Source organism: Zonotrichia leucophrys, chromosome 4 (assembly GCF_028769735.1).
Source record: "Zonotrichia leucophrys gambelii isolate GWCS_2022_RI chromosome 4, RI_Zleu_2.0, whole genome shotgun sequence".
NCBI classification, from domain to species: Eukaryota; Metazoa; Chordata; class Aves; order Passeriformes; family Passerellidae; genus Zonotrichia; species Zonotrichia leucophrys.
The window spans coordinates 28,404,469-28,423,433 of record NC_088173.1 but is presented as its reverse complement, the minus strand read 5'-3'; the positions used below and the strand labels follow the sequence as shown (position 1 = coordinate 28,423,433).

The 18,965-nt window shown below is 38.5% G+C and overlaps 1 protein-coding gene across 1 annotated transcript in view; it reads left to right on the top strand.

Annotated features, from left to right (window-relative positions):
• The window catches only part of COL25A1 (collagen type XXV alpha 1 chain), a 300,860-nt gene that overhangs the window by 258,156 nt on the left and 23,739 nt on the right, over nucleotides 1-18,965 (top strand). Inside the window, exons 19-30 of the mRNA XM_064710946.1 lie at nucleotides 2,721-2,783; nucleotides 3,270-3,338; nucleotides 4,269-4,313; nucleotides 6,292-6,336; nucleotides 6,860-6,937; nucleotides 9,885-9,908; nucleotides 10,808-10,852; nucleotides 12,479-12,523; nucleotides 12,821-12,901; nucleotides 13,670-13,732; nucleotides 15,307-15,357; nucleotides 15,710-15,736. Of these exons, the coding sequence (XP_064567016.1) occupies nucleotides 2,721-2,783; nucleotides 3,270-3,338; nucleotides 4,269-4,313; nucleotides 6,292-6,336; nucleotides 6,860-6,937; nucleotides 9,885-9,908; nucleotides 10,808-10,852; nucleotides 12,479-12,523; nucleotides 12,821-12,901; nucleotides 13,670-13,732; nucleotides 15,307-15,357; nucleotides 15,710-15,736 (636 nt within the window). The remainder of the gene's footprint in view (nucleotides 1-2,720; nucleotides 2,784-3,269; nucleotides 3,339-4,268; nucleotides 4,314-6,291; nucleotides 6,337-6,859; nucleotides 6,938-9,884; nucleotides 9,909-10,807; nucleotides 10,853-12,478; nucleotides 12,524-12,820; nucleotides 12,902-13,669; nucleotides 13,733-15,306; nucleotides 15,358-15,709; nucleotides 15,737-18,965) is intronic.

The window sequence follows — 18,965 nt, the reverse complement described above, 5'->3', positions numbered from 1 at the left end:
CTTATGAACAGGAGGTGCTTCAGTGAACACCAGAGCTGCAGTGTTGTCAAACCACAGTGCCCTCCCAAGCCAGCCTTTACCCTTGCCTTCCTGCTGCTGTGTGCTAGCTAAATCAAATATGTCATATATTTACAAAAAAAGCTAAAGCCTTTAAGTCTTAATTTTCTAATCACATTCCTGTAAAGCTCTGGAATCTTTTTTGTGTCATGGACTAATCATAAAGATCTTTCCCTTGCTTTTGCATAACCGGGACACCAGCATGCCTTACTGAGAGGAAACTGTTTTCTTTATATTTCACATTTCACTGGTAGTGCCAATTTTGATAGATTCCTTTTTTGTTTGGTTGGGTTTTTGCTATCTGAGTGGCATAAAAGATAGCATAAAGCACAAAGTAATCAATATTATGGCAGGATGCAGAAGTATACCCAATGAAAATTAACATTTTTACTTAATGCCTTATGCTGTAGTTACACTCAAGAGATTTGAAATATTAGAGGAGACATGGCTTAGTTTCACACCATTCAAACACGTTGTCTTTTTACTTAGAAGCTTAGTTCAGATGGCAAATCAGATCTGTTTTTTAATCTACTTATCCTCTCTAGCACTGGATAGAGGGAGAATTGCATGTTTTTCTTTATGTAGCCAGGTTTTAACTACTGCAGTTTGTTTCATGTGTGATAAGAATACCCCGTTGGATCACGTTCAGCTTGGCATCCACTGTAACTCCTGCACCTTTCCCAGCAGAGCTGCTGCTCACCCTGTCAGTTCCTGCTCTCTGCTGACACACCACTTCTTCCACTCCACATTTCAAAACATTTTAAAGCTCTGTGCCATATAAGACCTGTATTCTACTTATGCTAATTAAGCTGCCAGCTTATACCATTATCCATTCCACTAGCTTTTGCAAAGCATCTTTTTCTTCTCTCTTTAGAGATTTTGGGGGAAGGTGGGGCAGCTTCTTGGACTTTGGCCAGGAGTTTTCTTGTAGTGTGCAACTGGTATAGTCCTGAGCAAAGAAAAGAATTTGACTCGAAAACGGCATCAGCCTTTGAGTGACACTTCTAAGCCTTACCACTAAAAAGAATCATGTAGTCACTGCATTTTTTTTTCTGCCTGAAGTCATAATAAGCTGGCCAAAAAATTAGCTCGGGCAAATTCAGTATTAAAACAACATGGGGCTGTTGAGGACCATCTCATTCTAAAATAAATGATTGGAGCTGCATTGTTCTTCATTTACTTAAATTAAAGTGCTTCCATCTGCAGTGACAACCTTATGTTACTCTTGCTGGTGTGTACTAATATAAAGACTTCTAAACTCTTTTTTCTTACAAGAGCTAAAAAGAAGACCCCACTTGCTTCTCTGTGACATGTTTGTCTCAGTTTATTTCTTTACCATATTTTGAATCACAGCCAGCTGGAACTTCATGTGAGAAAGCTCATTATTGCTTGTATTTTTTTATAAGCTAAATGGGGGTCCCTGGGAGCTTGCTGTCATCCTTGATATAACCACAGGGAAGATTTCTTTGGCTTTGAACTGTTAATGATGGATTGCTGATGAGAGCACAGATGAATGTGCAAGAATACTCTCTAATTTGCTCTCCATGTGCAGCATACCTGTATTTCTAAGGAGGGAAAGAGATAAGAGAAATATTATTCAACTACTCAAATGCACTGTCTCTGTATATTGTCAGTAATGATATCACTACAGTATTATGATCGATCTGTCTTTTAGCTATTTTAAGAGGCATTTGATGGGTAATTTTTAGTCATTAGGTTCAGGGATATTGCAAAAAGGTTAATTAAATAAATATTAATTGGGTTGCATAACTGATTTTAAAATTTACAATAGTTGGTGGATGTATCTTCTTGGTTCAAATATATCTGAAAAAAATGCAAGATTAACAAGCAGGAAAGCTTATTCAGGGGATTTTTTGAAGAAAAGCATATGGCTTATTAATCTTGCATTGTCTCTCTTTAGACATGGAGATAGGTAATAAAATATGGCCTTACTCTTCTGCTCAGTGCTGCTTCTGCTGCAACTCTGCTTGATTCTTGCTATTCTTCTGTCCTCTTTGTACATTTGAATGAGAAGGAAGGGAGGCAGAACAGAGGGGGAACGAGGAGAGGTGTGGCTCATTCCCAGCTGTTCACAGACCAAGAAATTGTCTGGGTGCAGAGAACTGAAGTATTTTACTGTCAGGATGAGATGGGAAAGTACCCTGGTACTGCAAGTTTCTGACTAGAAAGGAGACGCAACACATCACAACAGCGCCATCTCCATTTGTCGCTGCTTTGTCACACGGCATCCCTGCCCATCTGTTCACATGCTGAAGTAGGAAACCACCTCAAAACTCATCACTCAAATGAACTGTCCCTTCTAAATTTAGGAACACTCAGCTCTCTCCTCCTGCCTTCAGACTTGCTTGGATAATAGTTTGATGTGTTACATTACAGACCATGTTGTGCATTAACATTCCTTAACCTCATAAACCCCACGTTTGACACCTTCTGCTTCATTTGCATCTCATCTGCTGTGTAGTGGCTTGCTGCAGGAATTTGTGCTGATGAAAGTAACCCATGGCAAAAAGTACTTTTGTGTAACTTGCATCACAGCTGGAGAGCTGTAAGCTGTACAGGGGAAAATACCACCCAAAATAAACTTGTGTTATTGTACTTGTGTACTGCTGAATAAGTAACCCTCTCATATTGTGTTTTTAAAGGGGGAACCAGGTTTCATTGGTCCACAAGGAGAACCTGGGTTGCCAGGGCTGCCAGGAACAAAGGTAAGGGTAATGGGCCAATGCTCTGGTGTGAAGCCCCTGGAGCTGATGTCAAACTCAGCTTTCCTCAGCAAGCAGGAGAGACTGAGGCTGCTACTGGAGACAATGTGAAAAGTCATGCACCAGTGCTATGAGATAGATATATAGATATTCATGTAGGTGCCCTCAAAAAATGTGAAGGCAGATGTTACATCATGACTTTAATTAATGTCATCTTTTTCGGTGTTAGAATCCCCAAATCTAGTTGTTCAAGAGACAAAATAGGCATGATTGAAGAAACTATATTTTCATAAACATGAGGTTTTTTAGGAAGATCACTTGAAACTTTGTGCAGGAAGCAGAATTTTGATACTACACACCAGATTCTGAAAATACAGATAGACTAAACCACTGTTTCTGCTGTTTGCTTGGTTTCTTTGATCCTGCTGAGTTGGTGGTGTGCTAAAGGCTGCCCAGTATTTTGTGATATATCTGTGTCTGTTTCAATAGGGTGACAGAGGAGAGGCGGGCCCTGTTGGGAAGGGTGAGCGAGGGGAACCTGGAATCCCTGGACCAAAGGTCAGTCTGATTTTTACATTGGAAATGTTTTGTTAGTTTTGCACCTATGAACACACCTTTGCCTGCTGAAAAGTAGAACAAAACTTGGTGAGTGAACTTTTAAATGAAAATGCTGTCAAATGCTCTCCTTCAGTCCAGAAGACAATGGTAGTTTTGTGTTCACAGCTGTGAACTGCAGTCTGAATGGACTTTTATTTGGTCTGCAAAGTAAAGACACTACCTACATACACTGTCATGGAATTGGCCTAATTCATTCCAGATGAAGTACTGACCTCTGGGTCCCTAACTTTCAGCATTGAAGTTTGAACTCTTTGACCACTGTAGCAATTGAATGCAGAGAAAATCCATTTTGCATGCTGTTTTCTAACTCTCTAAGAAAGAGATCTGCTAAAGTCTAACTACTGCTAAAAGTCTAACTACTTTTAGCATTGTCTTAATATTTCCCCTGGTGTTGGTACTGTCAAGCTTTTCTTTCCTGATGGATTTTGAAGACAATAAGGTTAATTTTGTGATCTTTGGGCAGTTGGTTCGTATTCACCTGAACTGTTAGGAAGAAATGTTGTGATAACACTTTATTTTATTCTCCTTCTGTTAGAATGTTTAACTATCTTATCTATCTCTTGGCTATCATTTCTCAGGAGCAATGGAATGACATAGCTCATTCCTGAAAACCAGTGATAATGATGCCTATCTTTACTAATGCCAATACTACTTTTCCTTTGGAAGGGTGGAATCTGTGACCATGGCACTCTAGTGTTAAAGAATATATTGATCTGGGTGCTGTTAAAATAAATGCCTCAAAAATTGATTATCTTGGTAATATAAATATAAGGTATTTCTGCTGTTCCAAGCTGTAGTTAGTGATTACTAATTTCTTTTTCTCTGCACTCCCATTTCTCTACCATTTTTCTCCTATCTTCCTTCAAACAGGGGAAAACAGGTGAACCTGGATCTAGAGGCCCCAAAGGGTCAAAGGTTAGTAGTAAAGAAACTGTCTTTAGGGGACTAATTAACATTTTTTGGATCAGTTATTTGTAACATTTCTCTTTAAAAGAACCTGTAACAGTCTGCAGTGTTCTTTATAAGTGAAACCTTCTGACCTTCAATTTTAGATAAAAAGTTTAGTTATGTCACATGGGTTTTGAACACTGTGATTCTAATCCTTTTTCTGTTATAACATCCATTCCACTCTGCTGCTGTTTTCCTCATGCAACTTGGTTTCTCTCTGTGTAACTGATGTGTGTTAGTCCTCCCACATGCCAAGACCCAGTGCTTGACTGTGCTGTTATTTGGTTTGCAATAATTTTATGGATCCAAACTCTGATGAGCTAGGAATCAGAGGCATTCCAAGTACTGCAGGCTGAGATATGATGGTCAGAAGTCTGACAAAGGCAAGAGTTGTTGATTGTGTTGCTGTTTTACCTGTTTTAAAAAGATGGTTTTGATTATATCTTTCCACCCATTTATCTTTCTATAAATATAGTTGGTTCACATATATGGAGAGATAAAATGTATGGGTTTTCTATTACTTACTCTGCTGTGCAAGTACTGTCCCACTGGATTCCTTCATGTTGTATGAGAGATGAAAATGTCCTTGTGTAGGTGGTTATTGACAGGTCTGCTGTCAGAATCAGGGTGACAGGACAGTGTAGGCTGGTGTGATACTGTTTGCAGTACTTGTAAACTCCTTGAAGAGGGGCCTTAAGTGCTTAAAGATGTGATTAAACAAGTGCCATTTAACCTCATTCATTCCCACCAGAAGGAACTGTTGGAAGGCAAGGGAACTGATGAGGGAATTAAAGTATCAGAGTGAGAGCAGAAAAGTAAATCCGCCTCTCATTTGACTACAGTTCCTGGGCACTTCCAACACACACCAAAATTATAAATATACCCCCTTTAATTCCCTTTTTATCAAAAAAGGATATGTGATTTTCATTTTACCTGCATACCTGTCATGAAATTCTGGCCCACAGAAGTCAGTCTAGTGGTGGGGAACTTCATTTTTTAACAGTTCCAATTTCACTAGCTTCTGCCAAAGCAGCACTGAAGGGAAAGGCAGATGGCACAACCTTGATTATGCCCTGCCACCAGCCTGCTCTCCATATGCCTTCATCAGCTCTATGAAAGTTTTGTGGTTTCTATTACCAGAAAGTTTTCTGTTCTGTTACCAATGGTGAATTAATAATTCTTCTCCTGACTTCTACCAAAGTTCTTTAGATGTCAACAGGAGCAAAATTTGCAGTTCTTACCCATATTAATTTTGAGTAATATTAAAATTTAAATATAAGACCTTGCTATGAAAGTGACTGTGGAATGAATTGTGGCTGCTGGGATATGAATGCATACATGTTTGAAATTCCCTCCATCATTTGAAGCATACTACTAATAGCCAGGAATAAAAAAAGCTGTGTGTAAGCTGGTAATGATCTTAAGCCTGTCACAGAAAGGGCATCAAGAACCTCTAAATCTGAGAGTAGTGTTGTGTTTGTAGGGGAGGCAGTGACTCAGACCAGGGAAGTTCAGAATGTTAGTGGAGGCATGATCACAGAAAGAAAAGTTTATATATTTTGAAACAAATTTGAAGAAGTTTTTAACTGGTTTCAGACTGAGTAATTTCATTTCTCTAGTATTCTCTTCAAGCTTTTGATAGTAGTGTCATTAAGAATAGGAATGTTGCACAAATAATCTGCCCATTCCTTTGGTTCTTTGCAATTTTTTGTTGCAGACCAATGCAATACTCTAATATTCACACAGAACCAAATGCGTCATGCTTGATTCTACCAGTACACAGATTTTGAAGGACTTTTTCCTTTCATTAAATAAGATTCACATTCTGTTTAGGATGAGATGCCCTGTAAACCATTCATGTAAGAAAACATATTTAAAAGGGAAGAACTATGTGATATATTGTCAAATGGCATATCTGTTTTCTTTATGTATCATTTTTATATAGGGTGATACAGGTGAGAGAGGTGACACAGGATCTGCAGGTCCACGGGTAAGTCTACTTCTCATCTCAGCTCTTTGTTTTGTGCCCTTAGATTCAGTCTGTGTGAACTGAAATTGTAGCAGTAATTCTAGTTAGAGCTCCAGATGAAATTGGTCACTTGACACTGTTGGAACATGGCAGCTAACTGGACATTAATATGACTAACACCACTTGCCACTATTTGGAGCAGTCTGCAATCCACACTTTGTGGGCAGGGTGTTACAAGCCAGGTGTTCTGACATTGTTCACTGCCAATAGAGAACTAGAGTGTAGGAACATCCTTAAATGTCTCCCCTCAGAGGTTTTAATGTATTTCCTTTTCCACTGCAGCACAAGTCACTTTGTACTGACTTGCTTATTTATCTTTATTTAAAAAAAGGTTTTCCTTCAAATTCTGTGTTTTGTAGTAGTATATTGCGAGTACATTTAGATTCTAACACCCCACAATCAAGTCAAAGCATGTGTCGGTAGTTAAGAGCCTAAAATAGTCTTCATCAGTTGTCTCAAAATTCTAATGGGAAATGTATTACAGGGACCACCTGGACAGAAGGGTGATCAAGGTGCAACAGAGATAATTGATTATAATGGCAATATCCATGAAGCTCTGCAGGTATGCTAACCTAACAAGGCTGAATTGGCTTTGTCTGGTCTGGGGAAAAGTCATTTAACAGCATTGTATTTCTCTTTTGCCTAGAGCTTGAAAACATTTTGTGTGCAAAATTGTTGAGCTTATTAATCAGGTATCGCTTTCTATATTTGGAAACCAGGTTTTCTCTGCTAGAAAAACTGTTTCCCTGATACAAATTAGCTGAGTGAATTAGTTTCATGTTCCCTGGAGGGTACTGACATCACCTAATCAGGACGAAACTAATTCATTGTTGGCTTTGGTGTTTAGTGCTGAATTAATGTAATAAACCACATACACAGTTTGAACAGAAGTGTCTGCTTTTCAATTCATATAATATTGACCTTTCTGTTTTTTCCTTGTTTTCCTCCTCCTCTTCCTGTAAAATACAAGGAGCAGAATATTTGAGATTTGGAAACCATGTAACATGGTTCCATTAGCAAGCTGTGGATTCAATCAGCAACTTGAGTACATTAAGTAGACCAAGCACCAGTCTTCTCACTTATTCATTTCTGGAAAACCTATTTTGACTGGTGTGCAGAAAAGTGTGGAGGATTAAAGTGGGGTTAAAAAAAGAATGAATGAGTGTTTGCATAAAAGCAAAGGACCAAGATGACATATGTCATTGCAGTCAAGGTGATTTACATTGCAGCATACTCAGATGCAAATTCTGTGCAGTATAACTCCACCAAAGTGAATGGCTTGCTTATGTGAAACTGAAGACTGGATTTGGCTCATTGTGCATCTGATCACTTTCTCACTGAAGCCACTGAACTTTTTTCTTGCATTTACGCAGTGGGAGTGGGTAAATGTCTGACCAGTCATTTGGTTTCCAAGATGCTTTCAAAAAATAAAAAAACCTCACTGCCTTTACTAAAATCTAAAAGCCTTGTATGTCACTAAGGCTGAGTCTGTTCTTTCATTGTGTCTGTGGGGAGGTCTGCATAGACATGTTGTGAGGCTCTGCATTATGTTTGCCTCATTTGGTCTGCTTGTAAGGGACTTCAGACACACAACTTTCAGTCATCTAAATCCCTTTCTGAGTTACGTGCCTAAAGTAGCCTGAAATTCATGTTGTGTGTTACCAGACAGATTTAGCAGGGGCTTTAGCCTCTATATCTCCTATATTCTGTCTTTGTATTTAACTCTGGCATCAGTGTTAGTTTCAAGCTTCCTCAGAAAAGCTGCAGCGCATAAAGCAACCTTAAAAGTGGACTCAAGCCTTCTGCAGTGGTGGAAACATTCTAGAAAGCCTTTATCCCGTTGCAAATCGTTCCAAATGTCATCACCTTCTGATCCAGGGCAACAAATAATTGATATTAATGGGAATGGCTGTGCAAGGAGGGTGTAAGTAAGATTATGTAGGATCAGTCAAAAATATCCCTGCCAAATCCAGCTCAGTCCTTTCAGATGGCAAACACCCATTCCTAAGTCTCCTGGTGCCACATTCTTAGGGGCTCTGAGATTTGCAGTTCTCTCACAATAGCACATGAGAACTTCAGCTCAGCACTGAACTGTGAGCTTGCACAGAGTTTGGCCTGCAGATTTAAGAAGATTTTGGCAAGAGTTTGCAAGATATGGACTGCTTGTCTCTTGCTAGAATTCAGTAATAAATCATGAAGCAGTGTAGCAATTTAGTTACTTTGCCTTGTGCCTCCTATGCAATCTCATGTGCAATCTTAAAATTGTCATCGTGGTTTGAGCAAGACCCCTGCTGAGAGTACGTGGTTTTCACCAGGAGGATCAAATGCAAAATTAATGTCTCTGTCAAAATTGCTCTTCACACCTATTCTGCAAAATTTCCCAGGGCAAAAAGCAGTTGTTTCAAACGTTTAATCTTTGTAGAAACTACAGCATTAGATATTAAAATATCAGCCACTGTAAAGGGATCCGAGACTGTGAACGTGTAAACAGTTCTTTGCAATGGCTATTTTAGGTTTTCATACCTAGATATGCTCATACCTGAACTTTTCAGTGTTTTTAAAGTTCTGGATATATTTCCATTAATATGTTGAAATACAAAGAATATGAGTATATTAAAGCCATGTGCTAGAAAACAACTTTGTTCAGGTACTTTGTATTGAGTAGGCTCCAGATCTTTGCCAACAGTACGTATTTTTGCACTGACATGGGGAGATTTTTTTTACAGCTTAAAACAGAAGATCTGCAAACTTTTATTTGCACATTGGATAATAATTACAAAAGCAAGATACTTCTTGTTCCACATAGGCCAGTAAGTTCTTCACATGCAAAAGGAAAGCATGTGTGAGCTGCAATATATGGGAGTTCTTCTCTGTTTAAAAGTATAGACAAGCATTTAAATTCCATTTTAATACTTTTCCACTTGCTTTTGGATTCTTTAGTTAAAAAAAAAAACTGCGACAGGTCAAGGTATTTTGCCTCCTCCCACAATGAAAATATCTTTTGTCTTTCCAAGAATTCAAAGTAGAATTGTATAAGAAAAGTTTATATGGCTGGGTTGTAGACTGGCAGTTTTGGATTTTGAACTGCATTTTTATATGAAAATTGATGTTACAGCTCCACTCCAGAAGTCATGTTTGTTAGTTAAACGTTGGTGCAAATCCTGCAGACAAAACATAGGGCTAGTCTTTTGGTCAACTTCAGACACCAACCCGTTATGGTTTCTTACCTTTTGGAGGCATTCTGCTTAGATTTTGCTATTTAGTCATTGTTTATTTGATCTCTTGCATTGTACAAAACTACTGCCTTCATCTAATTCCCACAGAAACCAAGCAGCTAATACAACACCATGATTTAAAAATAACAAGGGTTTTATTAGTGCTTTTGAAGGCATGGTGTCTCCCACATGCAGCATAGGTTCTGTGGAAATTATAACTGTAGGAAACAGAATTATGTGTGTCATTGTTTAATTCTGTTACTGACAACTCTTGTTAATACCTTTTGCCAACAGCGGATTGCCACCCTGACTGTCACGGTAATTCATTACTGTTGCATGACTTACTGTGCGCCATAGAACTTCTTTGTGCTGCAGAATGTTCATAATTCTGCTAGCTCAGGACATGTCTTCATTGGATGTCAACCTGGTTCATCATAACATGTGTTGACTTCTTTGCTTGGTGTTCCCATAGCAGAGGACCCATTGTTGAGAGGCAACAATGGAATCAATTCTGCTCCTTCTGAATTAATGGCAGAACTTCAGTTAATTTAAGTACAAGACTGGGAAAACACATTCTTTTTTGTTTCAAGTTCTTCTCTGCAAGATTGCTGTTAGTTGTATTTTCTCATCTGGACATACCCTTTCTTGTATTAATTTTTAATACAGGGGATTTTTAAATGTTGTTGTGGGGTTTTTTTAAAGCATCCCCACTATGCACCATCCAGACCAGTGTTTGATACATGACACTGTGTCCACAGCCTGAGGTAGAAATGAAAGAAATGGTTACAGTTTATTCTGTGGCAATTTCACAAAGCACTGAGTATCCCCAGATGCACTTAGCATCTTCCAGCAGAATCCTCTTTACAACTGGTTGGAGATTTCTCGTGATCTCAGATTATTTTGGATCAGGCAGTGAGGGCTGGGTTTTGGTCTCCCTTCCATTAGGGGAAGCAGTGCCATTTCATCAATAGGAGCAGAGGATTTTATTATAAAATTTGAGTTTTACTGTTATTTTAACACTGTTTTTTGTGGTAATGTTGTTGTTGTTGAGAGCTGTCATAGGTTAACAACTTGTCCATAACTAGTCTTGGTTCCCCTTGTGTTAAAAATCTAACCCATTTTGTTACAGTAGCTGTATTAACATTCACTCTATGCTTACATGACAAGTTCTTCAGGAGTTTATTTGAAAGCTGAGAGGTTTGTGTGTTTCTGTTTAGGGACCACCAGGACCACCAGGACCCCAAGGGCTGCAAGGGCCAAAGGTGATCTTCCTTACTTTACTCATTATATCTTAAAGGTGGAGTATTTTCTGGTTTTTTTTTTTTAAATGACGTACATGTACAGGTAAATGGAGCTTTCCAGCACAGTTGTTTAACTGTAAATCTATCAAATATGGCATGTTTCCAACTTTATATCCAGATTCTTGAGATGTAGCTTTCCAGAATAGGTGCTTTGTTTAGTGGCTACACAGAGATGATTAACTAAGGACCAGCAAAATTAATTAGTACTGAAAGAGTGCAGAAGCATCTCACTCAGGGATCGGCACTGAGGTTGCTCCCAAGGACTTTGCAAAACAGCCACACAACCAGACAGTGGCTCCCATGCCTCACTTCTGGCTGAGTGGCAGTGAGGTGGGCAAAACTGTGTGCCAGACCACTGGCCACCATGTGAGTGCATGTGAATGCAGCTTTTCTGTCACGGGGCACCCACCCAAATAAGTGCAGTATTGTCTAATGTCAGTAAAAATTACAGCGTACACATGTGGGCAGGAGCCTGGCTGGAAACCTAAGCCTGCCAATTCCACCTGGCTGGTGCTTAGAAGTAGTACAGAAGGGTTAGTGAGCAGCCCACACAGAGACAATGAGTACCATATGCTGCACTCTTCTATAAAATGTAAATAATAAATTTGCCTATACTCAAAAAAGAAGTGTTGAAGTTAGTGAACTCTCCCTAAATGCTTTTAAACTAGTTGAGATGTTTCTCCCATTTCGTAAATACTTGATACTGCATCTTCTCCCAGTAACTCTACCCTATTCCAAGAGCAAGTATGTGCATTTTCAATAACAATACTAGACATGTCAATTTTAGACTTTATCCAGTATTTCATATGGAAATACATCACAATACACATGTACATTGTTTTGAGAAATTGTGAGAAACAAGGTACATTCTGTGTGAAAATTGATAATAGCATATACAGTTAAATGTGCAGAAATTGCTTTTTGCGTTATCATCTACCCAGCAATTCTGCAACATGGAGTATGTAGCAAAACAGAGAAGTTGGAGTGTGGGAGAGGTTGTGTTCCTTTCTATAGGTGAGCATTCTCATTCAAAATTTACAATGTAAAGCAGAATTCAACATCACAGGAGCTTGTTTCTAATGTAATCAACTCCATCCATCACCATAACTTGCTCCCTTGGAGAATGGTACCGAGGAACTGATCATAAGACAATGTAGTGAATATGAACTCCTTCACTGGGTGATTTATAATAGGGAAAAACAACATGAAGTCTCTCTCTATCTTCCATAAATCGGGAGGCATGAGTCTGTATTTATTTTGGTAGCTGGCAAAGTTTCCATTGGATTGGGGTCCTTTCACTCCTTGGATTTTGTCTTCTTTTTCTTTTCTTTTTTGCACTGGCCTTTATACCACCTTTTGGTATAAAGGTGATATAAAGGACAAAGGCCTTTTGACTGGCCTTTATACCACCCAAACTTTGTGTATAGTCATAATCAGGTGGGCTGTTTATTTAATATAGATGATAAATATATGCTTTTGACAGAATATTCTCTAGCTTTGTTGTTGTTAATTATGGGAATTTCTCTGGCTCTTTCCTCTGGTGTCTGGGGCAGTTGGGATAATCCCGTTCTGTCTTATCTCTTGCAGGGTGAACCAGGATCCCCAGGAGTTCCAGGAGCTGATGGAGAGCAGGTACATTTTGTGTATATCATATAGTGAAGAACATGTGGGCAACTACAGGCTGTTTTAAGAGATTATTTCCATGGTTCCAAATTGTAACTTAGTTTTCATAATCTAAGTATTATGATTATGAGTAATAAAAATCATTATAGTGCTGCTGCATACTTCATGGCCTAATAGTGTCTGCATTTCTGCATTCTGCTAGCAAAGATATAACATGCACATGACTCTCCTTGTTAGGATCAAAGCTAGAATTCTGTTGATGTCTCTAGTTTTTTACTTGACTTGCTGAATAAGTCCATATTTTAGGGTCCTAAGGGCTCAAAAGGAGACTCAGGTGATCCTGGAATGCCCGGAGAAAAGGGAGGAATTGGACTGCCTGGCCTACCAGTGAGTATGAAAAGTTAATGAATTAATTTTAGCAAAAAGTATCTTATTTTTTTCTCTCTTCCATTATCAGGAATTTCCAACAGTGCTGATAAATTGCAATTGGGACAGAAAGCACTGGGGAGAAAACTCTGAGATTGTTTCACAGCAAATCTAGGAGGAGGTGTCAGATTGTCAGAATTTTTCATTCCACTTACGGTGAAACAAAAATACTGTGTCGGATAGAAAGCGATTAGTTGGCAGGCTGACCAAAGTTGTACCTCTCTTGTAATATATAGGACAACTTGGACAAGGAGAAAGGAGCTATGATTGAAATGGAAATTTTAGGTGACTTAGATTGAGGAGAGAGAAAAAATGCATGAATATTTATGGGATGCATTCTTCCTATTTTGTGTGTGTATATGTATATATATATATATATATATATGTATGTATAGATTTATATACATATGCATGAAATTTCTCAGCAAAAATAAAAACAATTTCAAAATTGTATCCATAGTACAATATCATGAATGGAGTGCCAGTTTAAGGAATTGTCATAAATATCATGCCCCAATTGATAGCTATCAATATAAAAGCATATGTTTATATTAGTTAAAAATTACTTTTCAAGTACTGCCAGAATTTTTTTAAAGGATTTCCTTTACATATGTGCTGTGTTATTCTTTTTTTAAATGATAATTATTTGCCAATAAATATTATCATTTCTAGATTGGTTGCTAGTAAGATTAAAGCTGTTTATAAATACTGTTTTGTAATTATTTTTAGGGAGCCAATGGCATCAAAGGTGAAAAAGGAGACGTTGGTTTGCCTGGTGCCCAAGGTCCTTCAGTAAGTGTTAGTGTGGCATTGCAATGAGCACAGGAGTCCAGCAGTGGCTCTCCAGCTTCTGATTCTGAGCAATACTTGATATTCATGACTGATCTTTCTGAGAATAAGCAGACTTCTGGTAATAGAGCTAAATACAGTTTAAGAAATTTTAAATATGTAATTTGTGCTCTGCTCTGTTCTGTGACACTGAACAAGTCCTGCCTGCTTCAGTCAAAGCCTTCTGGCTCTGTAATGAATCAAAAGATAAATGGGGAAGAAAGGAAAAAAACCCAAACAAACCATAATCTCTCTTTCAACACCTTATACTCTGGGAATCTCAGATAGTCCAGTGAGAACCAGACTAGAGTGACTTCAAGTGTGTGACCCAGGGTAGTGAGCTAGTTGTATGAGACCAGACATTCTCCTGATTTTTTTTTTTTCAAAGCATTGTAAAGGCATTAAAAACAAACAAACAAATGCAAAAGCCCAAACAAACTGCTACATAGTGCCTTTATGGTGTGGGTGACTTTCATTATCAGAGCACAGTAAGAAGAGAGACCTCAGAGCAGAGGTTATGGTCTCAGAAGCCATAGTTCTGAAAAGTCAGTGAGGCTGCCCTGTGCCATTACAGGACACAGGAGGCACCCCACATCTCTGAGTTTCTTACTGTGAGGAGAAGATTAGTTTGTTAGAAATTAATTCACTAATTCATTCATCCTGTTCTGCTTGCTTTCACTTGAAGGAAGACTTACAGTTTTCAGGAGATTTCACAGGTGGTGGAGTCTGTCTTACATTTCAGAGTGCTCCTTGTTGCTGCTCTTGCTGCCACTGACAGCTGCTACAGCAGTGCATGAGTCTGGAGACCTGAATTAGCATCCTGCTGCCACTCTGCAGGTTATGGCAGCAACCCACTGGGAGTAGGTCCAGGAAGAGAGGGGATATTAAGCTGGATATATCATCATGAAATTCTTTCCATGGATTTGTTAGGAACATGGAAAAACAGTGCAGAATATGCATGCGCTAAATGCTGAGCAACCTGATTACCTATTTTAATGACCTCAGAGAATTTTTGGTACAAGTGGGCTAAAAGAAATAGAAGGAGAGACAAAGGGCAATTTTGAAATTACTCCAAAGCCCAGCTTGAATTTAGTGTCTTTTCCAGTTGTCGGTGTTGAGGGGGAATAAAATAACACATCATCACCTTCTAGCTCTGTAGAATAAATAGTACAAGAGAGAACTACAGAGCACACATCATAAAATATTAAAAGTTCAAGTATCCCATCTCAGTATTGTTTGTTTTACGGGGATTTATTATTTTTCCCCCGTAGTGTCTTAAAGTGTATCATAGACCTAGGAATAAGAATCTGGAGGCAGGCACACTGCCATATGGCACAGGCAGATCTGCACTTTGGGTACCCTGTCTTTCAAATCAAAATAATTCCCATTGCTAAAGCCCTGTCTAGATGCGCTGTCAGTGTTCACTGTTGCATAGCTATTTTTGTAAGTGCTTGCCAACAAGGGTCAGCCTGACTTCTGGTATTTCTGTGGGAGTTCTTTGCTCTGCATGATTTAATACCATTGTTTTTTGTCTGTAGATGATAGGACCACCTGGACCACCAGGGCCACATGGTCCTCCAGGCCCCATGGTAAGCTTGGGAGGAACAGAGGGGCTAGAAATGGTCTGTGCCCTCTTGCCACTTCATTGCCTGCTTACTAAAAGTGTTATCAGAATATTGAAGAGAGGATCTAATTTGTAAATCTTTGTTGCACGTCCTGAAATTCTTTGGAGGTGGAGAAACAAATTGCACATTTCTGTTATTGTTAACATGCTAGTGGTCTGGTTCATCCTCAGAATCAGGTGTTTACTGTTGCTTTATTGACAGCCGCTTTTCTTTTGAGAGTAAAGAAACACAGGGGTAATTTGTATCCCTACAAAGCAAAAAGTCAAAAAAAATTGTGGTGTATTTTCGTAATGAAAAATGTTCCTTTTATTTTCAGGGACCTCATGGACTGCCTGGCCCTAAGGTAAGTTAATAGCTGTGAATAGACAAGCTCTTTATGCCTGCAAAGTGCCATGTTTTACTCTTGAATGCATGGAGCTGTGTTTTGTCATACCTCATTTAATAAACATTTCTGATATTCTTAAACCTTAAAGCAGATTTTCATATTAGCGACTTAAAAGCTTTTTAAATTGTCTATGATTGTTTCTGAGTAGTATTTCTCCTCAGCATGAGCTGAGTTCATTACAATTTTTTGTATGAATATGAGGAATGTGGCACTAAATTATTTGGTATCCTGTTTATGGGCAAACTACCATTGCCCTTGGAATTACTTTGGAAAACAGAAGCATGTTGCAGGCTTGGGAAATTAAGTCAGATAAACTCATCTTCATTTATGCTGTCTCGTATCTCCTGCTTCTTCCAGTCTCCATGGCCTTTGTTACAGGGATTTTGCTGACCAGTTCCTTCACATATCATGCTGGTTCACCATCACAAACTGATGTGTGCATTTTTTGTGTTTTCCAAACTGGATTCATGGTCAGACAGGTCAGCAATACAATTTGAACATTTTCCATAGCATAGGTATTCTTTAGGGACTCTCTGAGCCCATTGGGACAGCTCAGGAGAGCGGAAGTGAATTTTGGCAGAGTTGGAGTATTTTAATTTGTGCCTTAATTCAGTAGTCACCAGTAAGCTAAAATTCAGCATGCCACTTTATTCATTAAGGCCAGTGGTCTTGTCAGGCATGATCATTTAAATCATTATGGGTCTCTAATCACACCTTTCTCAAAAAGTAAGGAAGAGGAGGAAAAGGTGTTTTTGTTTAGTTTTGGGGATTTATTTTGAGTTTTTAAAGCTGCAAGACAGAAAATCACAGGTTTGACCCCTTATGAGACTATTACCTTGGCTCAAGAAACCTAAGTCATAAATCATTTTTTGAAATCAAGTATGTTCCATTTTAGCACCAGCCCTGCTTTACCTCAGGCTTTTGGCCTGAGACTCAGGCTTTTGTGGGATTTCTCAGGTCTGTTTCCAAAACTTCAGCCTTTCCAGTGCTACTGCTCTGAAAGTCACATCAAGTCAAATAGAATGAGAATGAAGAAATGGCTGCTTGGGGTGCAAAGCAGGCAGATGAAGTCTGGAGTTACTTAAAGGAGCAGACTGTGTTCTACTGAGATTTTTTTTTTAAATATGAATATAATATAAGGTAACATAATACATCAAAGGGAAATCTAGCAATGAGGCCATGGGGAGCAGTCTGGATGAAATACCCATGTATTTCTGTTTCCCAAAAGAGGCAGGTGTGGTCAATACTCTCCTTGACTGAGAAGCCCTCATGCTGATGCAGTTTTTCATTATGAGAGAATGATTGAATGATTTATTGGCAACTCTCAGCCCAGTATTGTCATTTTAGTCATGTTTAGTGTAATAGCCTGTGCATTATTTAATAATCACAAGTGCCATTTTTTACATTGCTAAAATTTCTCTGTATGAACACAGAAACCGTGGACCTCCCAAATGGCTTGGCATTGTGCAACCTGTACTGTTTCTTTTAACTTGTTACTGTTTATTATGTATGCTTAAAGGTTTAAAATATCCTTATGTAAGATTTTGCTGCAAATTCCAGTTTACTGTAAGGAAAAGTATTGCCTCCTTCCAAATGTACTTTTCAGGAGATCCCACTGTAGAAACTTACTGTTTTGAGGCTTACTTTTATGAACGTTTTCTTTCAGTTTGAATTATCTGCATAGGGTGGTTTATGGGATTTGAAGAATTCCCAAAACCCCCTGAAACTCATGCTTAATTCAAACCATCTAACTGTAGTGATAATTATTAGGAAAATATTTTAAAAGTCTGTTACCCATAAGTTTCCTGTAATTTTTTTTACACAGAATTTAAATCTCAAGCAGACACCTCCCAAGTACTTTTGCCCACTATTAAATCAGTATGTAAATTGTCAGTAAGCTGAGAAAGTTGAATTTGTTTCAAACTGGAATTTGCAGCTACTTCTGAGACTGGCTTCTTCTATCCCAGCTTAAACACCCATTATAGCACCAAAAATTTGGCATTTATACTTTTACGTTTAGGGTGAACCAGGGTTAAATGGTCTTAAAGGATTGAAGGGTGAACCAGGTCAAAAGGGTGACAGAGGGCCCCTTGGTCTTCCAGTAAGTAAAAAAACCCAACTATTCAATTTCAGTGCAAATCACAGACATCTCTTTCTACTCCTCATGAACAACTCTGATTTACTCAATAGCATACACAGAATATAGCATGTTGGAGCAGAGCATCAGTCTTGTTTTGTTTTGTCCCAAATCTGTGCTATCATCCCAAGTAACGTCCTGTAAAACCCAGTGCTGTCAGGTTTTTTTTTTGTTGCTGTTGCTGTTGTTGTGTGTCAGTTGAGAGTGTTCAGTGTCACAAGGATGTCATCACCCCCACTGCATTAGTCATGCTGTTGTGTTTCAAGTGTTCTATGGTGTTTCCATTAAAAAAGGAGTCTTCCCTTTCCCCCCCGTCTCCTCAGTTATTCTTCCTCTTACTGCACTTCTGCAGTTCAAATTGAGAGTCAGATTGAGGATAGCTAAAAACTGATGTAGGGAATTGAGTTGCATTTTTTTAGGGTTTTTTTTTTTCCCCTGGATTCTTATTTTTGCCTTGTTCTTTAGAAAATTGCCATTCTGAGTGTTTGGCATGAATTTTGTCTTACAAGTGAAGAACCTTAAAAATATGGAAACATCAGAGTTCTTAAAATTTAGGTTGATAAAATAGAAAATACTTCATGTGTTTGAAAGCATGCTGGAAAGGCAGGTTTGTTTTTTTTTTTCAGAAAGAGTTCATTTTTCCTCTTTGCTGTTGTTATTGTATGAGGATTGCTCCCAGTCATGACATTGTTAACAGTAAAATGGAGAAAAAAGACTTAGCTGACCCAAAGGTGCACAAACCTCTCTGATTAATATTTTCAAGAATAATGTGCAGTGCCTGTGGACAAGGTCAGCGTCACTGAGAATTTTAATTTATTTTGAGAAAAATAAAGCTCATTTTCACATTGACAGTTACATCTCTGTAGAGTGTGAGCTTTGGAGGCCTGAGCATAGGTTCTAGAAATGGCTATAAGGTAGAAGAGGCTCCAGAACAAAAAATGCTACATTTTTCAAATTTACACAGATCTTGTCTTACTCCTGCTTGCTACTTCTAAATGTCATTTTCAGGAGCAAAGTCCAAGCGCTTGACGTTCCAAAAACCGGCTCGTT